Raw genomic sequence first — 27,399 nt, 5'->3', positions numbered from 1 at the left:
GTTAATGTCATGTTAATCATGATCCCAAATAAATTTTATCAAAAGTACTGTAATGGCACATAGGCTTGGAACTTCACTTTGAGGTTAGCACGTACAAAAGTTTGGAATTCACTCAACACACATGTTCTTTAATAAAAGAAATCAGGATGAGCTACCTATAAGTGGATTTCAAAACAGGGTCCCTTTTAAAGCATTCTTCCATAGAGTTACCTCCTGTGAAACGGAAACAGTGTATGGATTTTGCATGTCACAAAATCCTTGCTTCAAGCTGCCATCTTCTTGGCAGCAGCGGATTTTAATGAACAGTACTTTTTCTTCCTTGTTTTGTTTTCTGACATCTCAGTACATTCAAATAGTCAAAATGTTTAGAATAACATCACCACAAATTTAATGAAACAGATCAGAATGTGGCCAGCATTGTCAGGCAAAACCGATAACACTTTACGTGTCATAGAAAGTACCCACCTCCTCCTCACCCCCGCCCTCCCCCCCTTCCTCAGTCATATGGACACCAAAAGATTTAACAAGACTTATAAAAAAATAAGGCACATTTATTTTGATATGGTTATTTTTAAAATAGAAAACCCCTCTCCGAACATCTGTATTCAAATGAGCTGTGCAAAAAGACACCTTGTGGTACCTAAAAGAGGTTATGGTACCTATGGGATTGCTTTTTCTATCTTAGTGACAATGGAATAAATTGCACCTATCCCACATTGTCAAGTAATGAAAATATGCCTCTTTTTCTACTATTGAATGATTCAAAATCTGCTATTTCTGGAAATACAAAGAGTGAGAAGGGAGGGGTCAAGTGGTACATTAGAAAAAGGTGTGAAGATCAATGATGTACAGATATCATAAGGGTTGATGGATTGCACTTTTCCACATATTTCAATACACAAAATTTTTCGAATGCGTATGAACGATTGCAACCATTTTGGCCATTAGCTATTACCCTTCAGCTTTTTATTCCATTTTGGTAAAAATGGGTATTTTTGTAAAACTAATGAAGGATCAGCAACATGAATACTTATAACAATCTCTTCACAACTCCCGACACAGATATAGTTAGTTAGCATTTAACCTGAGATACAATCTATGGAGAGGTTGTTTTAGACATTTCTTCCTTCATTGTTGCATCGATTCATACTGATGGTGGTGATTCATGGATGGAACTTAAAGAAAAACTGGCTATAGCATGGCTTTTTTTTTTCTTTCTGTACTAGTAAAAAAAAAAAATAATTATAATAATAATTATAATAACAATCACAGAATCCATGTCCTCACAGTAGCCAGAAGCTAAAATAATGTGCTTCCTTATTGCACGTCAAACCAAGAAGTGTATAAAAGACAATGCTTCCCAATCCAAATTTGAAAGCCAGGTTCATCTCAACTGGATTCGGAATGTGCTGATTTCCATGGGACTCAAGTTGATCTCACTTATATTTTGGGCGTCTGGAGGTGAATGCATCAAGGATAATGATGAAGGTATGAGACTTGCGACAGTAAACATGCTAAAAAGCTTCTGTACCAAAATCTAGAAAATAAATGATAAAAAAAATTGCACAGTTAGGTCAACTTTGAAGAAAGATTAGTAGCACATCTATATATTTATTCAGTGGAAAATAGTAGGAGAGTAAAACAGTGTATTTGAAGTTTCCTTTTAATAATAAAAAGAGGAAGAGGAAGGAGATTAGATACAGCTATGTGTGCCTGGACACACAGACCACCCTGGAGGGACACCTAGGAGAAGTGTAACCAGGAGAGGACAGCTCACTCTACATTCTTCTTCTGAATTTCTTGAGAACTTATCACGTGCAGGGGCCACTTTTTCAATAAAAGAAAACACATCTATGAGCCAGCAAGCTTTAAAAACATCCGTATCCTCTTACACCCAACATTTACACCTAACAGTTGTCGTTCTTCTTCTTCCCAAAGAGCTGAGAGAAAGGACACAGGCTCCTCATGTCAGTGAGTCCCATTTTCAGGGTTGGGGGGTTGCTGAGAAAGTACTACCCTCATCCCATGTCTCTCTGGACCATATAATCCCCTTAAAACTTGACGCCTTAATGTCTATATACAAATGCTTACAACCAAGTACACTCACATCATCAGTAATAAGGTAAAGCGTAAATATCATGAAAAACAAACCCCAAACCATCAGTGCTTTCTTCGCACCAATTCCACGGAGGGCATGGTACGAGAAATGAAGAAGCTTATCTGCCTAAGTGGATTTTGACCCCCTACCATATTGTCTTTTCTCTCCTTTTCAGACCCTATGCACATTCTAGTTGGTAGGGTTGGAAATGAATCTCTTAAGTCTGATCTACAGGTTATCTGTGAGGTTTTGGAGAAGAGCTGGGTCAGCTGAGCTGCCCCGTGGGGCAGACCTGCCTGTGTGCCATCCAGCTGTCTTCTCTGAGCACAACCTGCTCAGAGCCAGAGGCAGAAGGCTGGAGGTTCATTTCCTTCCAAGGAGAGCCTGAGGGAACTATCAGAAAGACCAGCTCAAAGGAGACAGAAAAACTGGGCAGCCGGCAGGTCAGCCTGAAGACCTGTTTGGCTGGCACAGTGAGGACTCCTATGCAAATCTGTCTTGATCAGGAGATCTAGACCCTCATTTCCCCTGCGACAACAACTGACTGGAGCTAAGTAAGGTTGCTTCGGGGCCGTGGTGAAACTCCCCGACTGGCCAGTGTCACCACTTCCCTACCCCACCCCACCCCACCTTTAGTTATTATAAAACCTGCTTTTGCCCCTCTGAGACTTCATGGACCTAGATCCTACATGAGCATGTGTGAGAGAGGAGGGAATATTGGGGGATGGGGGGTGGGGAGAGGATGTTTTGTCGGCTGGCAACGGAAGGCCTAGGAATGGAGGAGAATGTTGCCCCTACACGTGCCCATGTTCCAGACGTGCATTTTGATGCTGACAAGGAGAAGAGATCGAAGGTTGAGAAAGTGCTTTCTTAAGATGGAGAGACTTGAGCTAAATTACAGCAGCTGAGGGGAATGAGTCCACGAAGAGGCAATGAAACGTTATCTTATTGTCAGAATGATTAGCAGAAAGCAAGGATTTCAAAGCACATGAAATCAACAAGCAAAAACCACTTTTCAGCTCACCTTTCCCTGGGTTGTGGAACAAAGCAGCCCCGTGTCTCTGCTCGAGAAGCGGCAGTCAAACCCCTTCCTGTGGAGGATCAAGGCTGCCTCATCGGAATGCTTGCCATCCACCTGCAGATGAGCATAGAGTGACAAGACGCCACAGCGACATTAAGGCAAATAGCGACACCACTGTATACTCCACTGTTTTAAAGTCAGCGTCCCCAAACCAAAAATGCTCACTTTATTTAGCAGTGAAGCCAGGAAAATTCATTTCCCCTCCAGTCCCACGTTCACTGTCACACCTGCTACATCCCCTCTACCTCCCCCACAAGGAGGCAGGTGACAATATGTTTTAAGTCACCTCATGCCCTGGTTTCTGGCACAGTCCCCAAGGACCTGCGTGTCCTTTTGTCTACATGCCACATACTGTTTTATCAAAGTTTCTTCAAATAAAGCATTTACTTTTTTTTAATTTAAATTCAATTACTTAACATATAATGTATTACTGGTTTCATGTCTAGGTAGAGGTCAGTGATTCATCAGTCTTATATAATACCCAGTGCTCATTACATCACGTGCCCTCCTAAATGTCTATCACCCAGTTACCCCATTCCTGTAACCCCTCCCCTCCAGCAACCCTCAGTTTGTTCCCTATGATTAAGAGTCTCTTATGGTTTGTCTCCCTCTCTGGTTTTGTCTTGTTTTACTTTTTCCTCCCTTCCCCTATGATCCTGTTTTGTTTCTTAAATTCCACATACGAGTGAGATTATATATGATAATTGTCTTTCTCTGACTGACTTATTTCGCTTAGCATAATACCCTCTAGTTCCACCCACGTTGTTGCAAAGGGGCAAATAAAGCATTTAATTTTTATTTATTTGGTTTTTAACATACACACCAGCTGAATAAAGTGTACCTGAATTTAGTCCTTATCTGGTCATTGAATGATGTATCATCCATCTCAAAACTGAAACACACTTCTTTATTGAATGCTAATTTTTGCTAACTGCATTAACATTTTTAATCTTTAATGCACTGGTTCATTATTTTTTATATAAAAGACATTTAAATTGAGTTAGTTATGCTTATCACTTGCTAGGCCAACCACATTTATTAGCTTGATGTATCATTTAAATTCACATTACAGAAGCTATTCTTCTTGTGCAAAGAGAAAAATACTAAACATGACAAGTCAGCTACAGGGATCAATATATACTTTCTTGCAGTAAAATTTCTTGCATCCATTTAAGTAAAGATGCCAGGAGTGCTCTGAATATTTTAAGTTACAATTCTCTTAATAAATTTTATGTTTCCTCAAGGGGGGAGACGCTTCTGATAATAAGCAAAATAAATTAAGAATCCTTGGACGAATTAAGAAAGGGACAGCTATTCAAAGGAGTTCAGGGTGCTCAGCACTGACCTGTGATGAAAATGATCCCTTTTTCTCCTCTGTGGCCACAGATACGAATATGTCCAAGTTCTTAATCATCTTCACTGGGGGATATGATTTTTAAATGTGCCACAGAGACATCTTTTCTGAGGAGGAGCTGTCAGCATTCTCACCACTGATTTGACTTTAATGTGCCTCAACAATTTAAAGCTGGCCTCACCTCGGATTCTTGGCTGGAATAACCTGCTTTATGATATTTCACACTGGTATTCTGCAGTGGTACTGCTAAGATTTTGTTTGAAGGGAGAGGAAAAAGTCATTTAAGGAATTCTGAGTCATCACAGGACCAACATGATAAACATAGCAAGTTTAAATCATATGACAATGTTTTCTAATAAAATTTCAAGGTGGGGCGCCTGGGTGGCTCAGTTGGTTAAGCGACTGCCTTCGGCTCAGGTCATGATCCTGGAGTCCCTGGATCGAGTCCCGCATCGAGCTCCCTGCTCAGCGGGGGGTCTGCTTCCCCCTCTGCCCTCTTCCCTCTCGTGCTCTCTGTCTCTCATTCTCTCTCTCAAATAAATAAATAAAATCTTAAAAAAAAATAAAAAAAATAAAAAAATAAAATTTCAAGGTGTTTCACACAGTCCCAAAAGAGCATGAAAAGAGCACAGTAAAAAAAAAAAAAAAAAAAAAAAAAAAAATCCTTCATTTATGACATACATAAGGTCTCCAGAAGGACAAGGACAAGTCTCTCGTGTGCTAAGTGTATAGGCTTGGAATAGTTACTGATCACCTAAGCATCAGTTTCTTTGCCTATAAAATGGACCTAATGCAGGTTTCCCCTCTTCATGGAGTCATGGCGTCTAGTAAGACGTTGAAAATACGAGGTAGGGTGGCTTAGCTTATAGGACAGAATGTGTTGGTGTAGAAGCTACAGAAAATGGATCAGAACCTGGGCTGGGAGTCAGGCAGCTCGACATCTAGATCCTAGCTCTGCAATTTCCTAGATGCTTTTAGCAAAACCTGGTTTCTCCTGTAGCATAAAATGGAGATGAAATTCAATTGTGTAACAGAGACTCAGCCCAGTGTCTGCAGCAGAGGAAGCCCTTGGTACATTTTAGCCATTATTCTTTCTGTCATTGTAATCTATCAGATAAGTACTGGTGATTATTTTCCCAATAGCTCACTTAATTTTTTATTCACAAATTTTCTTTAGTGACATTATAACTCTGTAGCTGAGGAATCAGAGACCCTCCAAACTGTATGTCAACAATTATGCATCAAAATCATAACATAACAAAATCATGACTAAGTCCCAATTCAGATTCACTATTTACATGGTCTATTGATGAGGCTCTTTTAAAAGCACTTATCATTATAACCTGAAGCATTTAGCCATTTTAACTCACTAAACCATCCTTACAAAACCACCAGACAGCAGGCTTTGTGAAAATTCCTGCAACACATCTGCTCTTGAAATAATGAATGTGTGAGGCCTTTACCAGACTGGAGGTGATAATAAAAAAAAAAAAAGCAAAAGGAAGCATCTTTGGAATTTTGCCATTAGTTTTACAAGAGATTTAAACAATGCAAAAGTAGAAATTGAAGTCATAAAGAGTAATTTTCACTGATGGAAAAATGTTACACTTTCTCTAAAAACCAAAACTGCATCACTTTCGTAAGGACCAGAACACCAACTGAAATAGCAATCATCTTGTCCAAGTTTTTAAAACTTAAATATTCATGAAAGTATCAGTTTTCAAGCAAAAATACCTGAGGCAAAGCAGCAGTTTTTCAGTTTCAAAGTCTGTCTCGTCATTTTATTTCCAAGAAAACTGTTTTTCAAAGTAGGGAAACTGTGAATTTAACTTGAATATGCATGCCAGAAAACAGATACCTTCACAAAAAAGATGCTGTTCACTCGAGGAGAGTAAACAGACTCTGAAAGACCTGTTTTTATATTCATTAATGTATGAGTACTATCCGGACCTCAGATCACATTTGAGACTGAATCCCCTCGGGAAGGCCTGGGTGTTCCGAAGTCACTTGGAGAATCCACCGCAGAACTTACTTCCAGGGGATAAAGCAACCTGTGGATCTGAGGCTAAGCAGGGCCCGGGAGGTTTCTCTGGCAACGGGGTGGGGTGGGGGGGCACGGAAGATGGTGCGGCTGGCAGAACGACGCCATCAAGGCTAGAAGAAGCTGGACTGGGGGCAAAACACACGAACCAGTCCTGTGTCTGCAGATACGTCATTTAACCTCTCAGAACTCAGAAAACTCGGGAGACTCGTGAAGCGCCCCTCTGAGGATCAAGTCCCAACCACAGTGACAGTAACAGTAATCGCAGCTAACACTTTTTGAGCACTTGCCGTGTGTGGGACCCTGTACAGAATACTTCTCACGGAAGAACTCAATTCATCTCATAACAGCCTTTGAAACAGTGGAGTTGGTATACAAGTTTGTATTATTATATTTAAGTGCACATGAACATCGCAATCATGAAGCATGCCTTCTCATAGTCAACTAGCAATGATCACTGACCGACCCTACATTAGTCCTTCATGACCTTTCCCACAGATGGTGGATCCTTCTGAGGGTGTCCCATCATAACTGAGTGGTCAAGAGAAAAACAGGCAGAGTATTCCCTAACATTTTCAGCACTCTCACTCCCCTTTGTTTCCATACAAGAGGAGTAGAAGGTTCTGGGCGGGGATCTGGAGTCAACATGCTGGGGTGCGCCTCTGAGCACACCATTTACTGGCTGCATGACCTGGGAAAGCTACCTACCATCTTTAGGTCAGCTAGTTTCCTCTTCTGTAACAGGGGGGCACAATATTGCCTACCTTCACAGTACTGCTGGGAGAGCTAAATAAGGCTCTCTTTACAAAGAAAACACTCAGCATAATGCCCGGCACACAATTTTAGGTATCTTATTAACTTTTCAAAAAATATATACGGAATACAAGTCAAGGTGACATCGAGATTTACTTTGGGAATAAAATTCAACCTCCAATTTATAAAAAAAAAAGTGCCTACATTTTATTTCATTTTTAGCAACAATCACCACTGCTCATGACTGAACTCTCACTGTTGACAACCTTCATTCGTCACGCACTCAGTGCTTAGTACGTGCCAGATACTGTTCTAAGTGCTCTACAAACATTAACTCATTTGATCCCTAGGACACCTCTGAGGTGTGTCCTGTTATCATGGCCACGTTGCGAATGAGGCAAATGGGAGAATGAGGGGCTGTGTGCTAAGCAAACTGGCCGGTAAGCACAGGTGATGCGCTCAAACAAAGGCAGCGGGACTCCAAAGGGCTCTACCAGCTTCGCCCCCCTGCCTTCGCGCTAGCTATGGACTGGCACTCAAGGACACCCGCTAGGAGGGGAAAGAAAAAGATCACTTTTAATGTAACAGAAGAAAAGGCTATAACCCGAAGGAGCTCACTCTCTGATCTGAGCTTAGAAAAAGGGAGTATTTAATCCAAGGTTCCAGCAGCCTAAAACCACGACTTATCAGAACATACATTAGTTGAGAAAGGAAGGCATGGACACTGTCATTTCCACCCACCCGCCCCATTTTAAACGGGATTTAAAGCCATTCTGAAAATCATATATGCACACGGCAGTGTCTCATAAGCAGAGCAGCAGGCAAGTGTCCCTCCATCGACATGGGTGAGAACCCAGAAGAGAGAGCTGTGGCCGTCCCGTCTCACACCAAAAGAAATCTGACTTGCTCATTAATAAGGTGAGCTTCACAGATAAGCACACTCCTGGAAACTGTAGTCAACGTTATGTGTGCACCCTTTTTTTCTGTGGAAGAGAGAAGCCATAAATTCGACTAGATTCCCTAAGAGAAATGTGTCTCTATCCTCCTCAAAGAATGTCTAAGGTCCATACAAATTAAGGCATGGCTAAACAGCTGGTGGAGGAATTTCTCCAACCTGCCCAGATTCCTTGAAAATGCCGACTGACATCCATCTTTCCCTGTATTCTGGCAACTGGAAAGGTGGGAAAACTGAACACTGCATTTTAAGTCCTGAGACAGGAAGTAACCAGTAGGAATTCATTTTCCAGGGCATTCATTAAAATGTCCAATAACAGTTATCCTGTTTCGATCAACAAGATAAGATGACAGAAAGAACAGAGAAGGTGAAGGGCTGTACAACGAGGAAATTTTCTCCACAATTTTCACCTTTCCAGAAGCCAGGGAGATTAATAAAGCACCGATCAATTCTTCTAAGAAAGGCAAAATGAAGTAAAAACCTTAAACTGCCTCTTATAAGAAAAGGGGGTGTGTAAACAAGTGGAGAGAGAAAATCTTATTCAGTAAGTGGTGATGTTGAAATGATAATATTTAACTATTTGCAAGAAATGGTTAAGCAGAAATCAGAATAAAATGTCAGAGATAGAGCTAAATGTAATACACAGAGAGAGAAGTAGATACAGATATAAAGATACATATCTATAAATGAATTAAATAAAAATACATCTGAACATAAAAGAGGTGGAAATAATCTGGGGGAAAGAAAAAGGTTGAACAACGTATCATTGTGCAAAACATCAAGGCAGCATGGCTCCATGAAGCCTTTAATTAAATGGCTTAATCAAATTCCTTCTGGTCCCTGGAATGTCTGCATTCCAGGCTGAAGCTATCTCTCCAGCCTACAGAACCCCGACCGATGACCAATGCCCCTGTGAGATTCTCCCAGCATCCTCTCTACCAAGACTCCCTTCCCCCCAATCAATACCCTTTCCTGAGGATGGCATGGTTTTCCTGTTCCCGACCACTTCACTGGTGCTCCTGTTCCCCAGCTTTCAAGCCTTTACAGAATCTTCTTTTTAATATCTCAAGCTTCTGACAGTACAAGAAAAGGAGTTGGTAAAGAGAAGAGAGGGGGGCCGAGCCTCCAGGAGGAGAAGGCTGACAGTTCCCTGCTAGACGGGACTTCACTGGCACACTCGGCGGTGCTGCGAGGCAGGGTTTAAGAGATGCCTGCTCCCATCGTCCTCTGACTGCAACTAGATGACATGCAATCAGTTTTTTCCAAAAACATATAAAATAAGAGCAACATATGCTTATATAAAACCATAAACTCATCTACCAATACAGAATAATTCCTGAAAAACTGGACTCTGAGGAACAGATTTAGTAACTCTTAAGAAGTCAAACGCCACCCTCTAAGGCCCTGTACAGCACCCAGATTCAGAAAACCTGCATGTGGGCCCTAATTCAGCCATGTACCACTGTGTAATTTTGTCTTAGTCATTTAATTTCTAACTTTTACTTTCCCAACTTAGTCAATGGAGATAACAGTAATTTCTAGAATCATGAGAGTTTTTGAAAATTACTGATTCCTAAGTTGCCCCACCCCAGACCTAGGGAATCAGAATCTCAGAGATGGGGAAATTTGTAAGTCTTCTCTATTTCAAAATCTCCCTGGTGTGATCTGGACACATAGGACTCTGAGGACTGGTAGCTGGAAATGCTGCAGCACCTTGGTGGGTTAGCAACACCTCCAACCCTACCTTGCCTCTCTCACTGTTGCTCGAGTCCATAACCCCTTTCTCCCTGAGGAGTCAGGCTGCCCATGTGACGTTTAGAACTTGAGGAACCATCAGACGGTGACCCGGGAGCTGGGCAAGCAGGGGCCTCCTCCATCCCGCTGCCGACGAGGAGGTGCGGCAGAAACAAAGACATGCCTCCATCCTGTGAAGGTGGTTCTCAGACATGTTTCTTGTGGGAGGTGGTAGTTAGGAAAATGCTTACTTACATACAGGCCAGTGGAGACCCTGGTCTGGCTTGGAAGCTAAGAGCTATGTTCACACTACTTCAATGGGAAAAATGCTTTGCAACCTCCAGAGGAACAATTCATTATTATATGTTTGGAGCTGCCAGCACACAGAAATAGGGATACAATCCAAAATGCTGAGGTCTGGTTTCTGGATTTCTTCCAAGTGATTTTTGTCTTCTTTTAGTGTAACCATGAAATTACACTTGACACCTTTTTAAGTACCGAGCTTTCTTTGATTCAATACCTACGTCAGCTTCTTTCAATGATTATTTTCCTATTATCAGAGGTTAAGGGACAGAATGCAATTCTTTAAAGAAGTGATTTTGAATGGACAAATCAATCCCCTTGGATTACCGGTGAGCTTTTAACCAACTGTTAGAAATATGTGCTAAGAGTCAAAGACTAACACAGGAACCGGCACTGATTGATAGGATAAAGTAAAACAGCCCCCAATAATACCGACTTCTGATCATGTGCCAGTGTGCTAGTTATGGTTACACATAATATTTCAGCCTTTATTCTTCCTGGTCAAATTGTTAAATTGCTTTCTATTTCCTCTGCTAAAACCCTAGTTTGCACCTGAGCCGGCAAGTACCATAAGCACCATCAGGACAACGTATGTTTATAAAGCACTTCTGTTTCCAAAGGGCTTTCACAAGCATTAGTTTATGTGTTGCTCACAACAGACCCGCAGCAGGCAGATCTGATATCAGCCCCATTTTATAACGGGCAGCTGAGTCGGCACTCGGCCAGCCATCAGGGAGTGGAGGTGGGCCAGCTGTTGAAGGGTGTGAGGAACAAGGGGAAGCCAAGCGGACATAGTGAGTGGAGACCAGACCACACGGAGCCGAATTCTTCAGAGTGTGAACCAACTGAATAGCAACATTCATTGACTCCAGACAACTGGATCTGCTTCCAGAAAACAATCATGGGAAAGAGTCATCTAGAAACGAGGCTAAGGAACAGTGGCCGCCATGTGCCCCAGAAGCCTTCAGATCCTTAGGTTGCTAATGTCCTCTACCATCATGCCCAGAGGTGGCAACCTGAGGCTCAGAGTCTTTAGTACCACCCCCCCCATCCCCTCATTCCCTTTGGCTTATGAATTAATGAGAGGAAAAGCTCAGGGAGGCTATCCATCGCTGGTGTGTTCTTTCCATGAGTCAAAAAGTTGACCCACAAAAGACTAGCAGAATCCTAGAAACAGAGCTCATGAGATTCGCTCAATCAGCAAATTGTTGCTGAGCCCCTTCTATGTGCAACCATTCTTCTAGGCAACAGGATGCAGCAAGGAATCAAAGAAAAGACCAGCTCACATGGAGCTTCTATTCTCACCACGGCACCCATGTTTAGGCCTTTCTACTTGCTTGTAACTCTTCCTGGACCACTCTACCCCCAGAAATCTGCATGAGTCACTTACTCTCTAACCTCCTTCAGATTTTTACTCCATTAACACCCTTTCTGCAAGGTCCTCTTCCAACCACACTATGCAAACTCGCATCATCTTCCAGAACCATCCTTCCCTATTTTCCCTAACACTTATCACCATCTAACACATTATATGTTTCTCTTATTTTTTCTTATTTTTCTCCTCCCACCAGAATCCATGCTTCAGAAACGCAGGGGTGATTGTCTGGTTTGCTCATGACAGTATCCCTACTGCCTTTAGCTATAACTGGCACGTAGTAGGCATGAAATAAATCCTGGTTCGCTCGCATGATCAAACAAGGCTTTTGACACATGCAGATATACGCAGGCCTCCTGTGTTCACCTGTATTCATTATCATAAGCCTCATGGATATTCCTACATAGGCCTAAGTTCCTTCTCTTGGTCATACAGTTTTAAAAGCCCTATATGTCCAAATTTGCAGGCATTTAGCCTTACTTTACTTGGTTTGCTTTAGTTCTTTGTGCTTAAACGAAACATTTTTCTCTTCTTATGTGGTCTTCAAACATGAGCATTCTCTTCTTTTCATACTCAGACCATTTATTACATTCCCTGCAGAATCCCTAAGCACTTAAGACTATTTGTAGCTACACATATGTCAATTCACAATATCACAAAACAGCTCTACAAAAGATAAAAATGATGTCAAATGTCTAATTTTTATTCTTTTCAAATGCAATCTCTGACTTTAAAAGTAGGCATACATGTAAACAAAAGCAGTCTAACTGAATTAAAATTCCAAATCTAATAAAACCTTCCCCTCTCTTCCTCTAGTATATCTTTGGATGTCTCTAAATAGTTGGGTTTCTCAATGCAAACATCTGAGTTGCAGTGATTTTCAAGAGAAAGATGTGAATGTACAAGGCCTCTGATACAGAAATAATTAAATGCTATGCTTCTTAATTCTCTAACTCCTCAAGAAACACTGGCTAACAAGGAGAAATGAATGGAAAATGCCAGAAGAGCTGATCTTACGGCCTGTTCTCCCACCTACTATAATGTGACCCCAGGGCCAGTTTTTGCTTTCTTATCTGTACAAAGATAATATACCCTGACCTTCTCACCACATAGAACTTTTCCGGGAATAACATAAATTAGTAGTGGGATATGCTCTAAACTACACAGCAACAGTCAAATGAAAGGTAGAATGATTTTGCCTAAAGGCCAAGTCCTCTTAACGGCTCCTCGAGGCGCAGTAAAACCCACAGTACCGTTGACCCTTGAGCTGTGCAGGGGGTTAGGGGCGATGATCCCCCTCCCCCGAGTCAAAAATCCGCATGACTCTGACTCTCCCAAAACATAACAACTAATAGCTTACTCTTGGTTGGAAGCCTTACTGATAACATGAACAGGTGATCAGCACACATTTTGTATGTTATATGTATGTTACACTGTATTCTTATAATAAAAGAAGGTAGAGAAAAGATGATGTTAAGAAAATCATAAGGAAGAGAAAATACATTTTCAGTCCTGTAGTGTGTTTATGGGAAACAATCTGTGTAAGTGGACCAGTGCAATTCCAGCTCATGCTGTTCAAGGGTCAGCTGCAGTTCTTTCTGCTTCTCATCCCCTTATATCAAATACATCACAAAAACGTAATTCTTTATAGATACATTTTGGGATATACCTTTGACTGTATTGTCCTCAGATTAACGAGATGAATGTCACAAGGCAAAGATGACAGTAACGGAGAGAATTCACCTAGCAGCTGAAGGGTGGGCACGGGGATCTTTTCTGTCATTGTAAAGACAGGATGATTCAGGAAAGAGGAAGTTATGTGGCTAACGAGAGAAGGATAACTGACTTATTTTCTTCTTCCTATCAAGAAAAAACAGAAATGCTTAAGTGTTATATATATATATGCAGTTTTCACAATATTAATGGAATTACCTGACAGGGTTTAAATAGAAAAGAAATATAAACAAAAACAAATATTTTAATTTTATATTTTGTAAATAACAGTCTTAGCCAACACAGAGATTACCAAGTCCATTTGTAAGCAATACAAGAAAATGAACAGTGTCCACCTAACTCATGTTTAGAAAGATCTTTTTTCCATTGCTGTAGTACTAAAAATCCTGATAACATTTTCCAAAAAACATTTTAGGACAAGGCATAACATTTTACGGAAACTCTTTCTCAACCTACCACAAAATTCTTAAATAGATGGGCTGGGATATTCACACATCTTGCACATCATCAAATGTGATCTCTTCTCCCTCAGGTTTTACCCACCATATACTCATGGTTTCATTTATACACTCAACTAGACCATAACATCTTGTGATCTGAAGCTATGCTCCATACATGTTACCCAATGACAGGATTTTTGGGGGAAAAACTCTCAAAATAAATAAGGTTTTTAAAATAACACAAGGAGTATACCTATATCATCTGTTAAATTTGGTAAATCACTACCACTGAACTGAAACTGTTAAATTATGTTATATAATAGTTAGTGCATATTTACCTAGTACACAATTATTCAGTAGAATTTAAAAGTACTTTAGTCATTGCTATGGTATATACTTAAAGACAAGTGGTTCTGCATGTTCAAACATTAAACAAGTCTGCCAGGGCTGGCAATAGGCATATGGTAGATGACACACTCAATTAACTAAATCGATGACTAAGTAGAATCTTAACCAATAATGCCTAAGGTATAAGAGCACACAGAGAAAAACACTGAGAAGAGAAAATAATTTATGTAGAAAGGTTTTTTGATCAACAGTGACATGTGGAACAAATTTAATTTTGTATCTTATTTTTAAACTGTCCATTTCACTGATATCCTCTGATTTTGCATCCTTTCTGCAATACAGGGCTCAAATAAAAGGCTTGGCTACTTATCTGGCCGAAAAGATAGGATTTATAGGAGATACGGGGCTTAAAATTCAGAATGTCAGATTAGCACTGAACAGAGGGTATTGAGCAAAGAGTGACAAGCATCTTGCCAGCAGCGAACTGTAGATGTCATTACAATTCAGACTATGGAGAAAGAAAAAAAAATTAAAGGCAGTAGAGGGACAGTGCATACTGAGATACTGACACAAGGTCTAAATGACTTGTAAATAAAATATGCACCCATCCCACACTCTTTTTTTTAAAGAAAGATTAAAAAAGCATATATAATAATATTCACCAACAATACTGAAATTTAATGCATGTTGTTGAATACTGAGGGAACAGTTTCAACTGGAAACTTTAAATGTACTCCAAGATCAGAGGACTTCATAATCTAGGTCAGGATTGCTGACAAAATCACTTTTCAATAATAAAAGATAAAAGATCCCAACAGAAAAGAAGACACCTGCCGTATCAGAATCAGAAGGCATTAAGTCCATTCTAGGTCAAGTAACATTCAGAGAAAGCTCTCTGACTTTGTTCTATGCTCTTGGAGGAATCCCTGGACACTTCAGTGAATAGGTGGGATACTTCTTGATGGATTATGTATACCTTTCAAACAGTAATGTGCATATATACTCTTCCTCCCAACCACACCAGTTCCCTTGACTCTCAGTGCCCCCCTGCAACCTACCATACATAAAAATGGCTTGGGGAGCTTTAAACATAGATCCCCGAACCCTAACCCAAATCTACTTAATCAGAATTTCCAGGGGTGAGCCCTAGGAAGCCAAAGCTTAACAGCCCCCAGAGTGAATCTCAAATCTCGGTCAGTCTGACACAGCTCTGTGGACACGTGCTGGGAACCATCACCCCAGACATCCTCCCAACCCTGTAGAAGAAACCGCTGCCTTTGCAATCAAATGTCTGAGTCTCATCCTTTAACTAGTTTTGGATTAAGAAAATGATTCAGACTCAGGAACATGTTAATGCTAAGTCTCGTCAAAGGAAACAATATCATGACTGTAAGTGCTTCGAGAATTCAAGAACTGTGCCATTTACTGTCCTAAGCAGGATAAGGGAGAGAAGTTTAGGGAAGATTTGTGGTTCAGAGCTATAAAAGCACCACGAACAAATAACGCTGCTGGAAGCTGGCCAGGCAGGGTGGGACAAAATCTCACAGAAGGTTCCATGATTCATGCACTTTCTTAACATGTTTATAGCAACGAGGGGCTCGACAAGATATTTAGCTGGTGAATCATCACCTTTTGATTAATCTCCTGGAAAGGTAATCTTTTAACTGTAACCTTTATGATAAACCCAAAGCTTATAACACATGTTTGCTATAGGAAATTTTAAGCTGTAAATGAATTCTCCAGCCTTGCAGTACTAATATACTACTCTAAACATTATTTGGTTCCTTGTGGGTTGGAAGGCTTCAAGCTGTTCAGATCTAGCTTTCTCCTTGCATTCTGTATGAAATTATAAAGAGTTTATAGCACATTCTGATCCAAACCACAAGAAGTTGAGATCTCCATTGGGTTCCAGCCCTTATTTTATAAATCAGAACTTCCTGCTAGGCTCCATGGTGTCCTTCATGAAGCCCATTTAAGTTATCTGATCCCTAAACATCAAAGGTTTCCATCCATCTACAGCAAAACTTGCTAAATAAATTATCTAAGACAATAAGAGATGATATTTTGAGTCACTTTGGCTTATTCAGTATGACCTGATACATGGTGAGAACTTGATAAATGTTTTTTTAAACTTAATCTATCAACAAGTAAATGTAATATAAATAAAGGAGAGAAAAATACAGTAGGAGAAAGGATGTGGTAAAAAGAGACAGAAGAAATAATTGATGAAAATTAATGAATCATAAGATTTAGAAATATATTTCATTTAGCGCAGAGGTGAAGCCTGGTGATCTGTGAGCTAAATCTGCCTACAGATAGGTTTTGATAGGTCTGCATGGTATTAAAAAGTTGTCTGTTTTTTGGCCAACTCTCAAAAAAGAAAAGAAATCCAGGAGATTTCACAGTGAAATTGTCAACAACAACAAAAAAACTCCCTAAAACAGGTAACTTTTTTTTTTTTTAACCCAAAACACTGGAAACCCAAGTCACCCTGGGCCCCCATATACCCTCAAGTGCAGCTGAGTTGTAGCTCCTTGGTGGGATGTGTCCTCACTCATCACAGACCTGGGGTCACCACACTTACGCGTTTGCCCTTAAACCTGACCAACCTCCCTCATGCCATCACTTTTCTGAGTCCTGTCAGCATTTGAGCTTTTCATCTGATCTCTCCTAGCTCCTTTTCCTGACATGTAAAGAACTGGTATCCACAGGTAAAATGACACAACTGTAATACCTGAACACTTCCCAGCACTTCTAATTCCTGGTTCAATGCCCTCTACCTATAGCAGTCTTCAGCAGGAAGGGATAGGGAGTAAGTGTCAAAGAAACAAAACCTAAAGGGTCAATGCCAAAGAGACAATTCCCACTTTCCGCTTCCGTTGGTCATTACACATGGATGATAGTCCACCTCACATAGCTACAGTAACCCACTGGGCATCTGCACATCTCACAGCAATTATCATTCCAGTCCTTGTTCTCACTGCCTCTCTGCAGAACACTCACGAACAGGATTCGGTTCCACTTAGTCACCCAGATAACTCCTCCCAGAGGCACTGGCAGGCTGAAGACTTTCTACTAAAATGCCTTCCTGTACAGAGACTGTCTCCTCACCATGGTTCCTACCATCGACATCTTAAACATGAGAGTCTGAGTTGAAAATAAAAACACTTTCTGTAAAGTTTAAGTTATAGGAGATGGAACATTCCTTAATCAAATGCCTTTTTAATCAATTGCACTAGAAATTAAAATGTATTTTCTCTTCTCTAGTTCATTTTTTATTTAAAAGAAACTATTGATTTAAGTCCAAGAATCTATAGTTGAGCAAAAAGAAAAATTTAACCAACATAGGATTATACAAACACTGGATCAAATTTCAATCAATTACTATCCAAGGAGTTTTGAATGGGAATAAACAAATTATTTCACTTCTAAGTGAAAGCTTTATAGATCTGACATGAAAATGCTTATTGCCATAGTTAATAGAAGCTTTGCAAATTAGTGTCTATATAGAGAGAAAAAAAAATCATAAAAGCCAGAGACATTTTCGGGAGGAGAAAAAGACAGTAGCTGCCAGCACTCAGACAATGATTTTCCTGCGCAGTTTTAGTCCTCAAATTAAGCTATCTTGTCAGTAATTGATTTAAACCATGAGTCCCAAGAACTGGTTTAAATCTTGACATCTAAAAATGGATATTAAAACCTTTTTTCCTAAAAGATTCTAGATACTGAAAGAATTCTTGGCTTTAATGAGCTGTTGCCATTTCATTCAATCAACCAGTGTTTTATTTATAGAATAGCTACCATAGGCAAGGAGCCCTGTGGGGTACATAAAAATGAAGCAGACAAGTCCCTGGAATGGAGCAGGGGAAGAGAACATGCCGAGTATGACAAGGCAGTAAGCAGGGGCTGGGATAAATGCGGTGGCACCATGCGCTATTACAGCTCACTCATTTATGCATTTGTGCATTCATTCATGCAACACATATCGGGTGCTTCCTCTACCAGGAACAATTCTAGAAGCAGAGGAACATGGCCCCCACTCTCATGAAGTTATGGTCCAAAAGAGGAGAGAGACAATGATCAAATATAATCACATCTATGCACGGAGGACAGATGCGCAATTCTGAGGAGGCACTGAGGATGGTGATTTGGCCTGGTCAAGAAAAAGCAGTTGACCAAGGCAGCTTTGGCCTGAACTATTATGAAGAGTTCCCTGGGCACAGAATGAAACCACAAATGCAAAGGTGCTGTGGGCCCCAGGTGCGTAGGGAGCACTTGGGACTGAAAGAAAACTAGTGGGCCTAGAGCAGAAATAACACGAGTCATGCTGGATGAAGCTGGGGGACAGGCAGGGCCCAGATCATGAGGGGCTCTTCAGGCCATGGGAAGGATTTTGGCTTTTATTAGGAGAGCAATGAGAAGACACCTGAGGGTTAAGAAGGGAGCAGTGAGGTCAGATTGAATTTTGAAAAGATGAATCACTTTGCTTACTTGATTTGAGAACAAATATGGCAGGAAAAGAAGAGCAGAATGATTCAGGAAACACATGATGTTTGTTTAGATAATGGTGGTCAAAATAAGCGAGTTTATAGATTTGAAATATTTAGGCAATAAGATAGTCAACACTGGTGATCATTGTTTTAAGAAAGGGGCAGGCAAAGGAGAAGTATCAATGAGAGATGACTGCTATGTATGTGGCACTGGATGGAAGGTGGTACTAGTCCCCGAGAGAGCAAACACTAGAAAAGAGCAGGTCTGGGGGGAAGGGAAGAGAGATCATGAGAGTGATCATGGATATGTCGGGTCTGAATAGCAGGATGCAGCTAGGTAGATGGGTCTGCAGGTAAGAGGTGAAATATATGTGTGGGTTTCATCTGCGTAGAGGTGGTCACCAAAGCCACAGGAGTAGGAGAGATTGCAGAGTGAGAACATATAAAACGAGAAAAGGAGAAGGCATGGGGCCAACCCTTGAGGACTCTGACATTTAATGGCTTAATAACCATCAGAGAGATAAAGAACCACTTGAGAGCTAGGAGGAAAACCAGATGAGCATGGCACCACGGAAGCCCTGGCTAGACTGTCTTCTAAGAAGTGACATGGTCAGTGTCGAATGCTGCTGCAAGGTGAAGTAAGATGGTGGATCTCGTGACACTGGCAAGGGTGTGTGTGTGGTGGGGGAAGCTAAAGCAAATCTGAAATGAGTTGAGTGTGACTCGGAAGCAATGAAATAAACCCATCTTCCAAAGCGGCTCAACTGGGTGTGGAAGACAGGACGGGAGAGCAGGGCAAATGGACATGAGTCTGTGTGGAGGTTGTTTTTGGTATGTATGTATGTATGTATGTATGTATGTATTTATTAAAGATTTTATTTATTTTTTAGAGAGCGAGCGAGCGAGAAACAGCATGAGAGGGGAGAGGGTCAGAGGGAGAAGTAGGCTCCCCGCTGAGCCGGGAGCCTGATGTGGGACTCGATCCCAGGACCTTGGGATCATGACTCGAGCCGAAGGCAGACGCTTAACCATCTGAGCCACCCAGGCGCCCTTGGTTTTTATTTTTAATAGGAGAAAATGAAGAGTGTCTAAAAGCCTGCAGAAAGGGTTTCTTTCCTAGGGAAATGTCAGCTATGAAGGGCAGAGAGAGGGAAGGAGGATGATGATGCTGAGGAGGGCGCTGGGGTACGTTGCAAGGACAAGTGGAGGTACTGGCCTGGGAGGAAAGGAAGGTAAAAATGTCTCTATTGCAACATGAGGGAAGAAGGAAAGGGTGGGAGGAGATGGTTGATACCTAGAACAGAGAGCCCTGTCAGATGTGAAGTCGATGGTGAGGCCACCAGCTAAAAAGAGTAGAAAAGATCTGAAATGGATCAGTGAAGAAAGAAGGAGAGCAGAGTGAGAAAAAAAGGGCTGTGTACAGATCATCTGAGGTGGGAAATCAGTAAAGCACGGAGGACTGTGATGATGACTTTTGTGTAGCCTTGAAGAGGCGTATTGTCATGTTGGTTTACATCCAACTGAGCTTTAGCCAGATTTTTTTAATGGAATGCTGAGGTTTTGTCTTGAGAAATGAAAACTGAGCAAGAAGATAGACAAGTAAATCCATTTTCAATTGAGGAGTCTAAGACTAGAATAAGCACACTAAGGTTTCCCATAAATTTTACTAATCAAACTTAATCTAAGTATGTGATTAAGTTCTATTCTTAAATTCAACTCTTATTTTCTTTCAAAATAATCTCAGAAAATGTCACCCAAACTGACTCTTTAACATTTTACATCTACATAATAAGGAAAAATAAAAAATAAGATGACCTAAATGCAAATCTGACATATGTGTAACCGAAGTTCTCTTTTTTGTCAATATAGGCTACACCTATTATAAAGATATCTCAATCCTGGGAACTGAAAATCATAAAAAAAGTGGACAGTCATAATTTCAAATTTTGGGTGGCAAAGAACAAACAACATCAGAACGTATGAGTTATTATTTTTTTCCTACCGTATTCACACTTCTTTTTTCCAGTAGTAGTCGAAATAAATTAGCTGTAACCTTGTTATCATGGACACCTTACTCAAGGCCGCGATTATCATCTTGCATGAATCTTCGATCCATGATAACTTCAATCTGACCTAACAAACAAACAAACAAACTGGCCAGAGTTATTTAATACAAACATCCAGTGACAATCACATAAGTTTAGGCACGGTCCTGATTTAAGCCAAGGAGACAGATCCATATAGCCCAAAGTACCAAGGGCTTTCTCAAAACAGCTAGGATAAATGCAAAAAACAGGACTTTATTTCCATTCTTCTTCATAAATGTCTGGTAAAATTTGGTAAGAAATTTAAAAATGAGACAGATCAAAACTTAAGTGAAATTTAAAAAGAATTAATCTGAAGAGTAAATTATGTCCTCTAAAATTTTTAGTGGTAGCACCTGGAATTTAAAAACATTTACGAGGTTCATTAGGAAACATACATCACACCTGGAGTAACAAGGCAAATACAGATGTGTAGAATCTAAAAAGGATTTGAAAGACTAAGCGTTTTGGTTACTTGGTATCTGGTGATTCTCTGAAGAAACCCCAGGATTTGGAGACACCCAGCACGTACCCCCTTCCCTCCCTGGTATTAAGTTAGTGGCATCAACTATCCTCTCTCCTCTAGTTCAAGAAGAGGTCATATTTGGTTCCTTCATTGGCTGTGCAGTAATTCCACACCTCCTCTAGGTTAAGTTGTAAGCTAAGAATTAGGCTATGAGACTACAAACCAAAAAACCCTATCCAAAACAAAGCAAAAAACCACCCAGAGCCACAGTCATATATTTACACTAAAAAAAACCGTAGTCATACATAAAAATATATGCATATTCATCCATCCACTCATTCACATTTGTTACAGTACTAAATGATCTTTTGGCATAAAAGAGCAATACATAAAATATTTTAATAACTATTATTTTCACACAGTCAATCCAACTCTGTTTAGTTCTTTCTCCTCAATTTAGGTACCCAGTACATAAAACTGCCAGTGATGGTCAGAATTTTCGTTGTTACTACCTCCATATTTATTTTAGAACACAACTGTCTAGAATGTGCTCCTCAGGCACTGGGACGAATTGGCCATCTAGAGCTTGATCATGTCACACCCAAATGAGTACATCAATCTCTTGGCAGTTTCTCTCTTCTCCCTGCCTCCAAATGTTAGCCCTCATAATATGTGACACTCAGTAAATCTCCTGGGCTGTACTCAAATTGTTCTTCTGTTTGTAGGTACTGAAATGCTAGGGTGCTTGGCTGTCTGTAGCAGGGGCACCTGGGCCAGGTGTGACTCTTGAGCCCCCCATTTTTAAACGTTGCCTTAAATTCTCAAAGCTGGGTCCTTAAATAGGGAACTAGACATTAGGACTGGAGCAATCATGGAGTAGACAGTTATGTCACTTCCCTTGACAAAGGCAAGCTGAGAAATAAAGCTCCTCTGTCCCTAAACCACATTTAGGAATTTTATGTGAAGTTGTCCAATCTATAAATAGTTGACTTAATTTTTTAAAAATCAAAACATATGGAGTGCCTGGGTGGCTCAGTCATTAAGCGGCTGCCTTCAGCTCAGGTCATGGTCCCGGGGTCCCGGGATCGAGCCCCATATTGTGCTCCCTGCTCCCTGGGAAGCCTGCTTCTCCCTCTCCCACTCCCCCTGCTTATGTTCCCTCTCTCGCTGTCTCTCTCTTTCTCTGTCAAATAAATGAATAAAATCTCCAAAAAAAATAAAAATAAAAACATAAAAAATTCCAGACTCCTGGGCTCTTCAGAAGCAGAAAAATTTGGCAACCCTGGGCCCCTTTCCCCATGGTGACAACAACCTGGCGCTGAGCAGCGGCTGCCCCACCGTTCACTGGGAATGGTGTGCCCCAGTTTGCCGAAGCCCCAACACTCCCCGCTGCATCCCTGATGTGAGGCCATTATTATTTTTCTAACAGCGTTAATGTCTTTATGGCATCATCTCATGAGTCTGTGTAATGAAAGCCACAAAAGAAGATGAGTAGTATGCTTTTTTGTGTGGGTGGACATATGGAATGTATGTATATGCCCAATTAAAAAAGTGGGTTTGGGGCAAAGGGTACGTCAGGTACCTGCACACCTTTATTATCTGCCTGGCTCCTTAAGACATTTGTCTTAGCAACTCTTAATATGTAAGAAAGAAGAGCAATTTGACTACATATAAATGATAATGAAAAAATATGTATTATAAAGGACATACGCCTCTCCATAGAAGGTTTTATAAAAATTAATCTGTGTTTACGATTTATTTTCTCTTTCCATCTTGTTCTATCTTTTGGAATCCTTAAAGTTGTGTCTGTCACCTCTTTATCTGCCTAGCTGTATCATTGCAACTCCCTTTCTTCTTTCGGGTAGAAGTGCCCTAGAACGATACGATTCAGAGAAGGACCTAGGTTTGAACTGTTACGTCCCGCCTTTGCGAACTTAGGCAACTCTGGGAATTTCTAACTTTTACCCCAGCTCCCTCTCCTCTTTGGCTTCTGGGAGAGTTTCCACAGCCATTCCATTATGATAACGACAGAGGCTTGTGCAAACAATGAGCTATCAGGAGAGAAAAATTATCTTTAAGAAGCCATGGTTTCATGGAGCTTTAGGTCCCTCATTCTTCATCAGAAGATTGAAGAAATACATTATTTTATGTTATTCTCACAAAACCAAAATTAACTAATAGCTGGTGTCTGAAGATGATAATTAATAATATGACCAACAGAAAAATTATACATTTGGAACTGAAACTTGTAAGAGCAAAAAAGAATCCAAACAACACGCACCACTTTTCAAACTTGAAACCCCTAAAGACTGAGCTGAGAGTAATGTCAAGCGATGCTTGGTGTCCTGTATATAGGCCATTGTGGTCATCGGATAGACATTTGCTTGAAGAGGCAATTTGCTCATCGTCATTCTGGGCTGAATCTATAAGACCAAACAGCTCACTTTAAAAAAAAGAAATCAAGGGATATTTACAGATGTACTTTAAAAAATTAGTACTGACTACAGATGACATTTCTTCCAAAAAGAAAAAGGTATAGCTTCCTTTCTTGTTCAAAGGAAGAGCTAATTTAGGAATTAAAACATTCTTTCAAACAATATGAAAAAAAAAAAAATAAGGAGGATCTTAGAAAACTTTTAGGTGAGAAAGGTAGAACTTATCCAGGTTCTTAAAATAGGCATTCCTATTTAAATTCAGAATAAAAATCCTTAACAAAAGTCTTCTAGCTTTCCAATATTTGTATAAAACAAATTGTAAAGGTATCAAGTATTCATTTCTCATCTAAATCTAACATACTGCTTTTGTAATGAATGCTAAGCATAATAGCTCTCTATCCCCTTTCAAAAAATCTCTCTTATAATTCTTGATTCAGTTTTAATAAATACCACAGATCCCCTTATCAAATCCTCTAACATATTACATTAAAATAATCAAATTAATATTTATATTTAAAAACTCTTCAGTGCTTATTCTTCCTGTTTAGTGTCAATGTAGGTAGTTCCATATTTTAACTTTTCTTGGTCTGGTATGTGAATGCATGAAATACATTATTTTATTTTTTGACGGAAAATTCACTAAGCTGGTTGGGGCTGAGGAGAGTCCCTCAAACCTCAGGAGGAAACATCAAACAGAGACTTTGTTATGAGGTCTCTTATTCACACCACATAAAAATGACATCTCTCCTGTTCAGCTCATGCAAGTCTGACATGACACTCAAGAAGAAAAGGAGTACAAAGTTAATGTAATAGTATTGAGTGCCCATTATAACGAGGCAAAGTACGGGCATTCACAAATATGATCTTTAATCTTTACAACAACCCTGTAGTGCATCCTTTAACTTACTGGTTGTACTGAATAGTGTCCCCCAAATTCATGGTCATCCATAACCTGTGAATGTGATTTTGTTCTGAAATAGGATCTCTATAGACATAAGGTATAGTGGATTAGGGTGGGCTCTAATCCAAGGGCTGGTGTCCTTCTAAGCGGGAAACCTGGACACGAAAGGACACACACGGCAACACAAGGAGAATACGACAGGGACTCTGGGACAGCAGAGGCAGACAGTGGAGTGATGGGTCTACAAGCCCATCAGAAGCCCCAACAGGCAAGGAAGAGTATTTCCCTAGAGCCTCTGGAGGGAGTGTGGCCCTGAAGACATCTTGATTTGGGACTTCTGGTGTCCAGAACTATGACAGAATAAATTCTTGTTGTTCTAAGCCACCCATTTTGTGGTAATTTGTATCACAGGCCCAGGAAATTATGAACCTGAAGAAACAACTGCAAAATGTTAAAAAAAAAAAAAAAGAAAGAAAGAAAGAAAAAAGAAGAGAGAGTTTCAAAGAATTTTCCATTTCTCCTTTCCAATCTGGATCTTCCCAATCAAATTAACCTGTATACACACTGAAAAGGACATTCACACTGTCATGACTATAGGGCTGCCACCCTCACTCCCTACCTGTTGGTCTAGATTTCTAGTTTTGCTCAAGGACTACTCTTTCCAAGGCTTAAAAAATGGCCTATTTTAGAAGCAGAAATATTTAGGTCATAAATTTAGAAATTTAGAAGTTTAGAAATAATATTTTCCCATTTATTCAAATGCTCGATCCTTGAAAAGAAAATTCACATGTTTATTCACTTTTACTAAGTTTTTTTCATTCATGTATACACCCACACATACAAATAATTGCTTTTGTAAGATTTTAAGAAAAGAGTTTCTTTTGTACACAAGGAAAATGAATCACCATAAAGTCAGGGCTTCATCTGAAAACCAAACAGCTGTGGTAGAATTAACATGTAAATTCAAAGTGTATAATGCAATTTTTATGCTTTGGAAAAGGTTTAAATTTAACCTTTGCAGGAAATTGTAGAAGAGAAAATTATCACAACCCCTTCCACTCATCCCAGTTGAAAATCAGACAAAGTAAAAGCATTTGTTGTGAAATTATTTCTATTCATAGCCAGAAATTTCTAAAATGCTAATGTCTCAAAAACATGCTAATGTTTTTAGTGGTAGTATTTCAAAGCTATGTTGTCACACACATATACTCTGAATATAGAAATTTATGTAACAATCAAAAGAGCCCTATTAAATTAGAGAGCTAACAATCTGAAAAAAATTGAGTCAATTTTCTCATTACTATTTCAAACTATTTTGTGAACATTTTGATTAAATACATACCTGCCCACATTTCTATATATGTGCTTGTATTTCTTTGTCTATGTATATGTACACAAGTGTGTGCATAAAGGTAAATACACATACATTATTGATAAAAAGAGGGAAAGAGCTTTCCTGAAATTTAAAAGAGCCCATTATTACATTATACATTTAAAAGTATATATGTAATAAATTAAATACACACATACCATTTCTTTATGAGGGGAAAAATACATACTCCACCAATCCCTAATTATGTTTCCTTTCTATTAAACAAATTCAGATATATTTTGGTGTCAAGGCATTTAACATGCAAATGGTCACCAAATCTGCCTTTGAAAAAACTACCTCTGTAAATCAGATGCTCTACAAACCAATCTCTCAAATATCTGTTCTAACTTTGGACATCTGGTTGAATATAGAACCTATAAGTACCTGTTAAAATTCAGTTTTCCTTTAGAAATAATTTTTAACTTAAGCATATTTTTCAAAGGATCCAAAATTAACTGGCCCACTACCATATATAAAAGTTACACACTAACACAGCTATTACTTAGATATTTTAAGGGAAAATTACCTGATATCCATTCAGGTCAGTATAAAATTTGTTTTGACTGTTTATGCTAGAAGAAATTCTCATTGCAATCTCACGGTTATGTTCTTTTCGGATGTCCACGATATTGGACACTTCCACAGACTGTCCGTCTATTCCTAAATTTAAAAGAATATATATGTTAATAGAAATTGATTGCTCCACTTTTCTTATACTGTACAGAACTTCCAGAGTGACATACATTTTCCCGTTTTCTATTCCTATCTTCACCATTTTTCATGCTAACTGTGCCACCGTTCACCTTTTTCTTTCTTTTCTTTCTTTCTTTTTTTTTTTTTTTACACTGTCAGACAGTAGAAAACATTTACTCCGGAGAACATGTAACTCAACAGAAGGATGAAGAGCTTGGGATGAGATAAACGCAGATGAAATATAACATGCAAATGATTCTCCAATGAGTTCTGGAGGGAAAAGAGAATTTTAAATGAGAAAAGGTTAGCCCCACTCCAGGCCAGGCCGCCTGTCACGTGTACGGCCATTCTCCAACAGAGCCATGTGAGCCTACTTCTTCACGGCTCGCCTTCCGTGCTGGAAATCTGAAGCAGTGAGGTCTACACTCTGTTGGTTCGAGAGACAGTCTATTACTGCCCATGATCTATAATCTAGGAAAAGAGACACGAGATCCAATGAGATGCTTTATGGCTAAAATGGATATTATCATATTAGTATTTGTGGAGTATAATCTGGACAGCTCCCCAGAAGTTAAATCATTTTTTTTTTAAGATTTTATTTATTTATTTGACAGAGAGAGACAGCGAGAGAGGGAACACAAGCAGGGGGAGTGGGAGAGGGAGAAGCAGGCTTCCCGCCGAGCAGGGAGTCCGATGCGGGGCTCGATCCCAGGACCCTGGGATCATGACCTGAGCGGAAGGC

General features: G+C 39.9%; 1 protein-coding gene across 1 annotated transcript in view; it reads right to left on the bottom strand.

Moving 5' to 3' along the window:
• Positions 1 to 530: 530 nt before the first annotated feature.
• Positions 531 to 27,399, bottom strand: part of LOC135362152 (alpha-mannosidase 2-like) — a 96,697-nt gene continuing 69,828 nt past the window's right edge. The window contains exons 13-18 of the mRNA XM_064575589.1: positions 26,491 to 26,624; positions 23,538 to 23,679; positions 20,709 to 20,839; positions 13,364 to 13,554; positions 3,123 to 3,233; positions 531 to 1,537 (exon numbers count right to left, since the gene is read on the bottom strand). Of these exons, the coding sequence (XP_064431659.1) occupies positions 20,778 to 20,839; positions 23,538 to 23,679; positions 26,491 to 26,624 (338 nt within the window). The 3' untranslated portion in view covers positions 531 to 1,537; positions 3,123 to 3,233; positions 13,364 to 13,554; positions 20,709 to 20,777. The remainder of the gene's footprint in view (positions 1,538 to 3,122; positions 3,234 to 13,363; positions 13,555 to 20,708; positions 20,840 to 23,537; positions 23,680 to 26,490; positions 26,625 to 27,399) is intronic.

This window comes from Mirounga angustirostris, unplaced genomic scaffold (genome assembly GCF_029215605.1).
Source record: "Mirounga angustirostris isolate CCGP_5_RB_7025 unplaced genomic scaffold, mMirAng1.0.hap1 SCAF_12, whole genome shotgun sequence".
NCBI classification, from domain to species: Eukaryota; Metazoa; Chordata; class Mammalia; order Carnivora; family Phocidae; genus Mirounga; species Mirounga angustirostris.
This window is presented reverse-complemented; position numbering and strand designations above follow the sequence as displayed.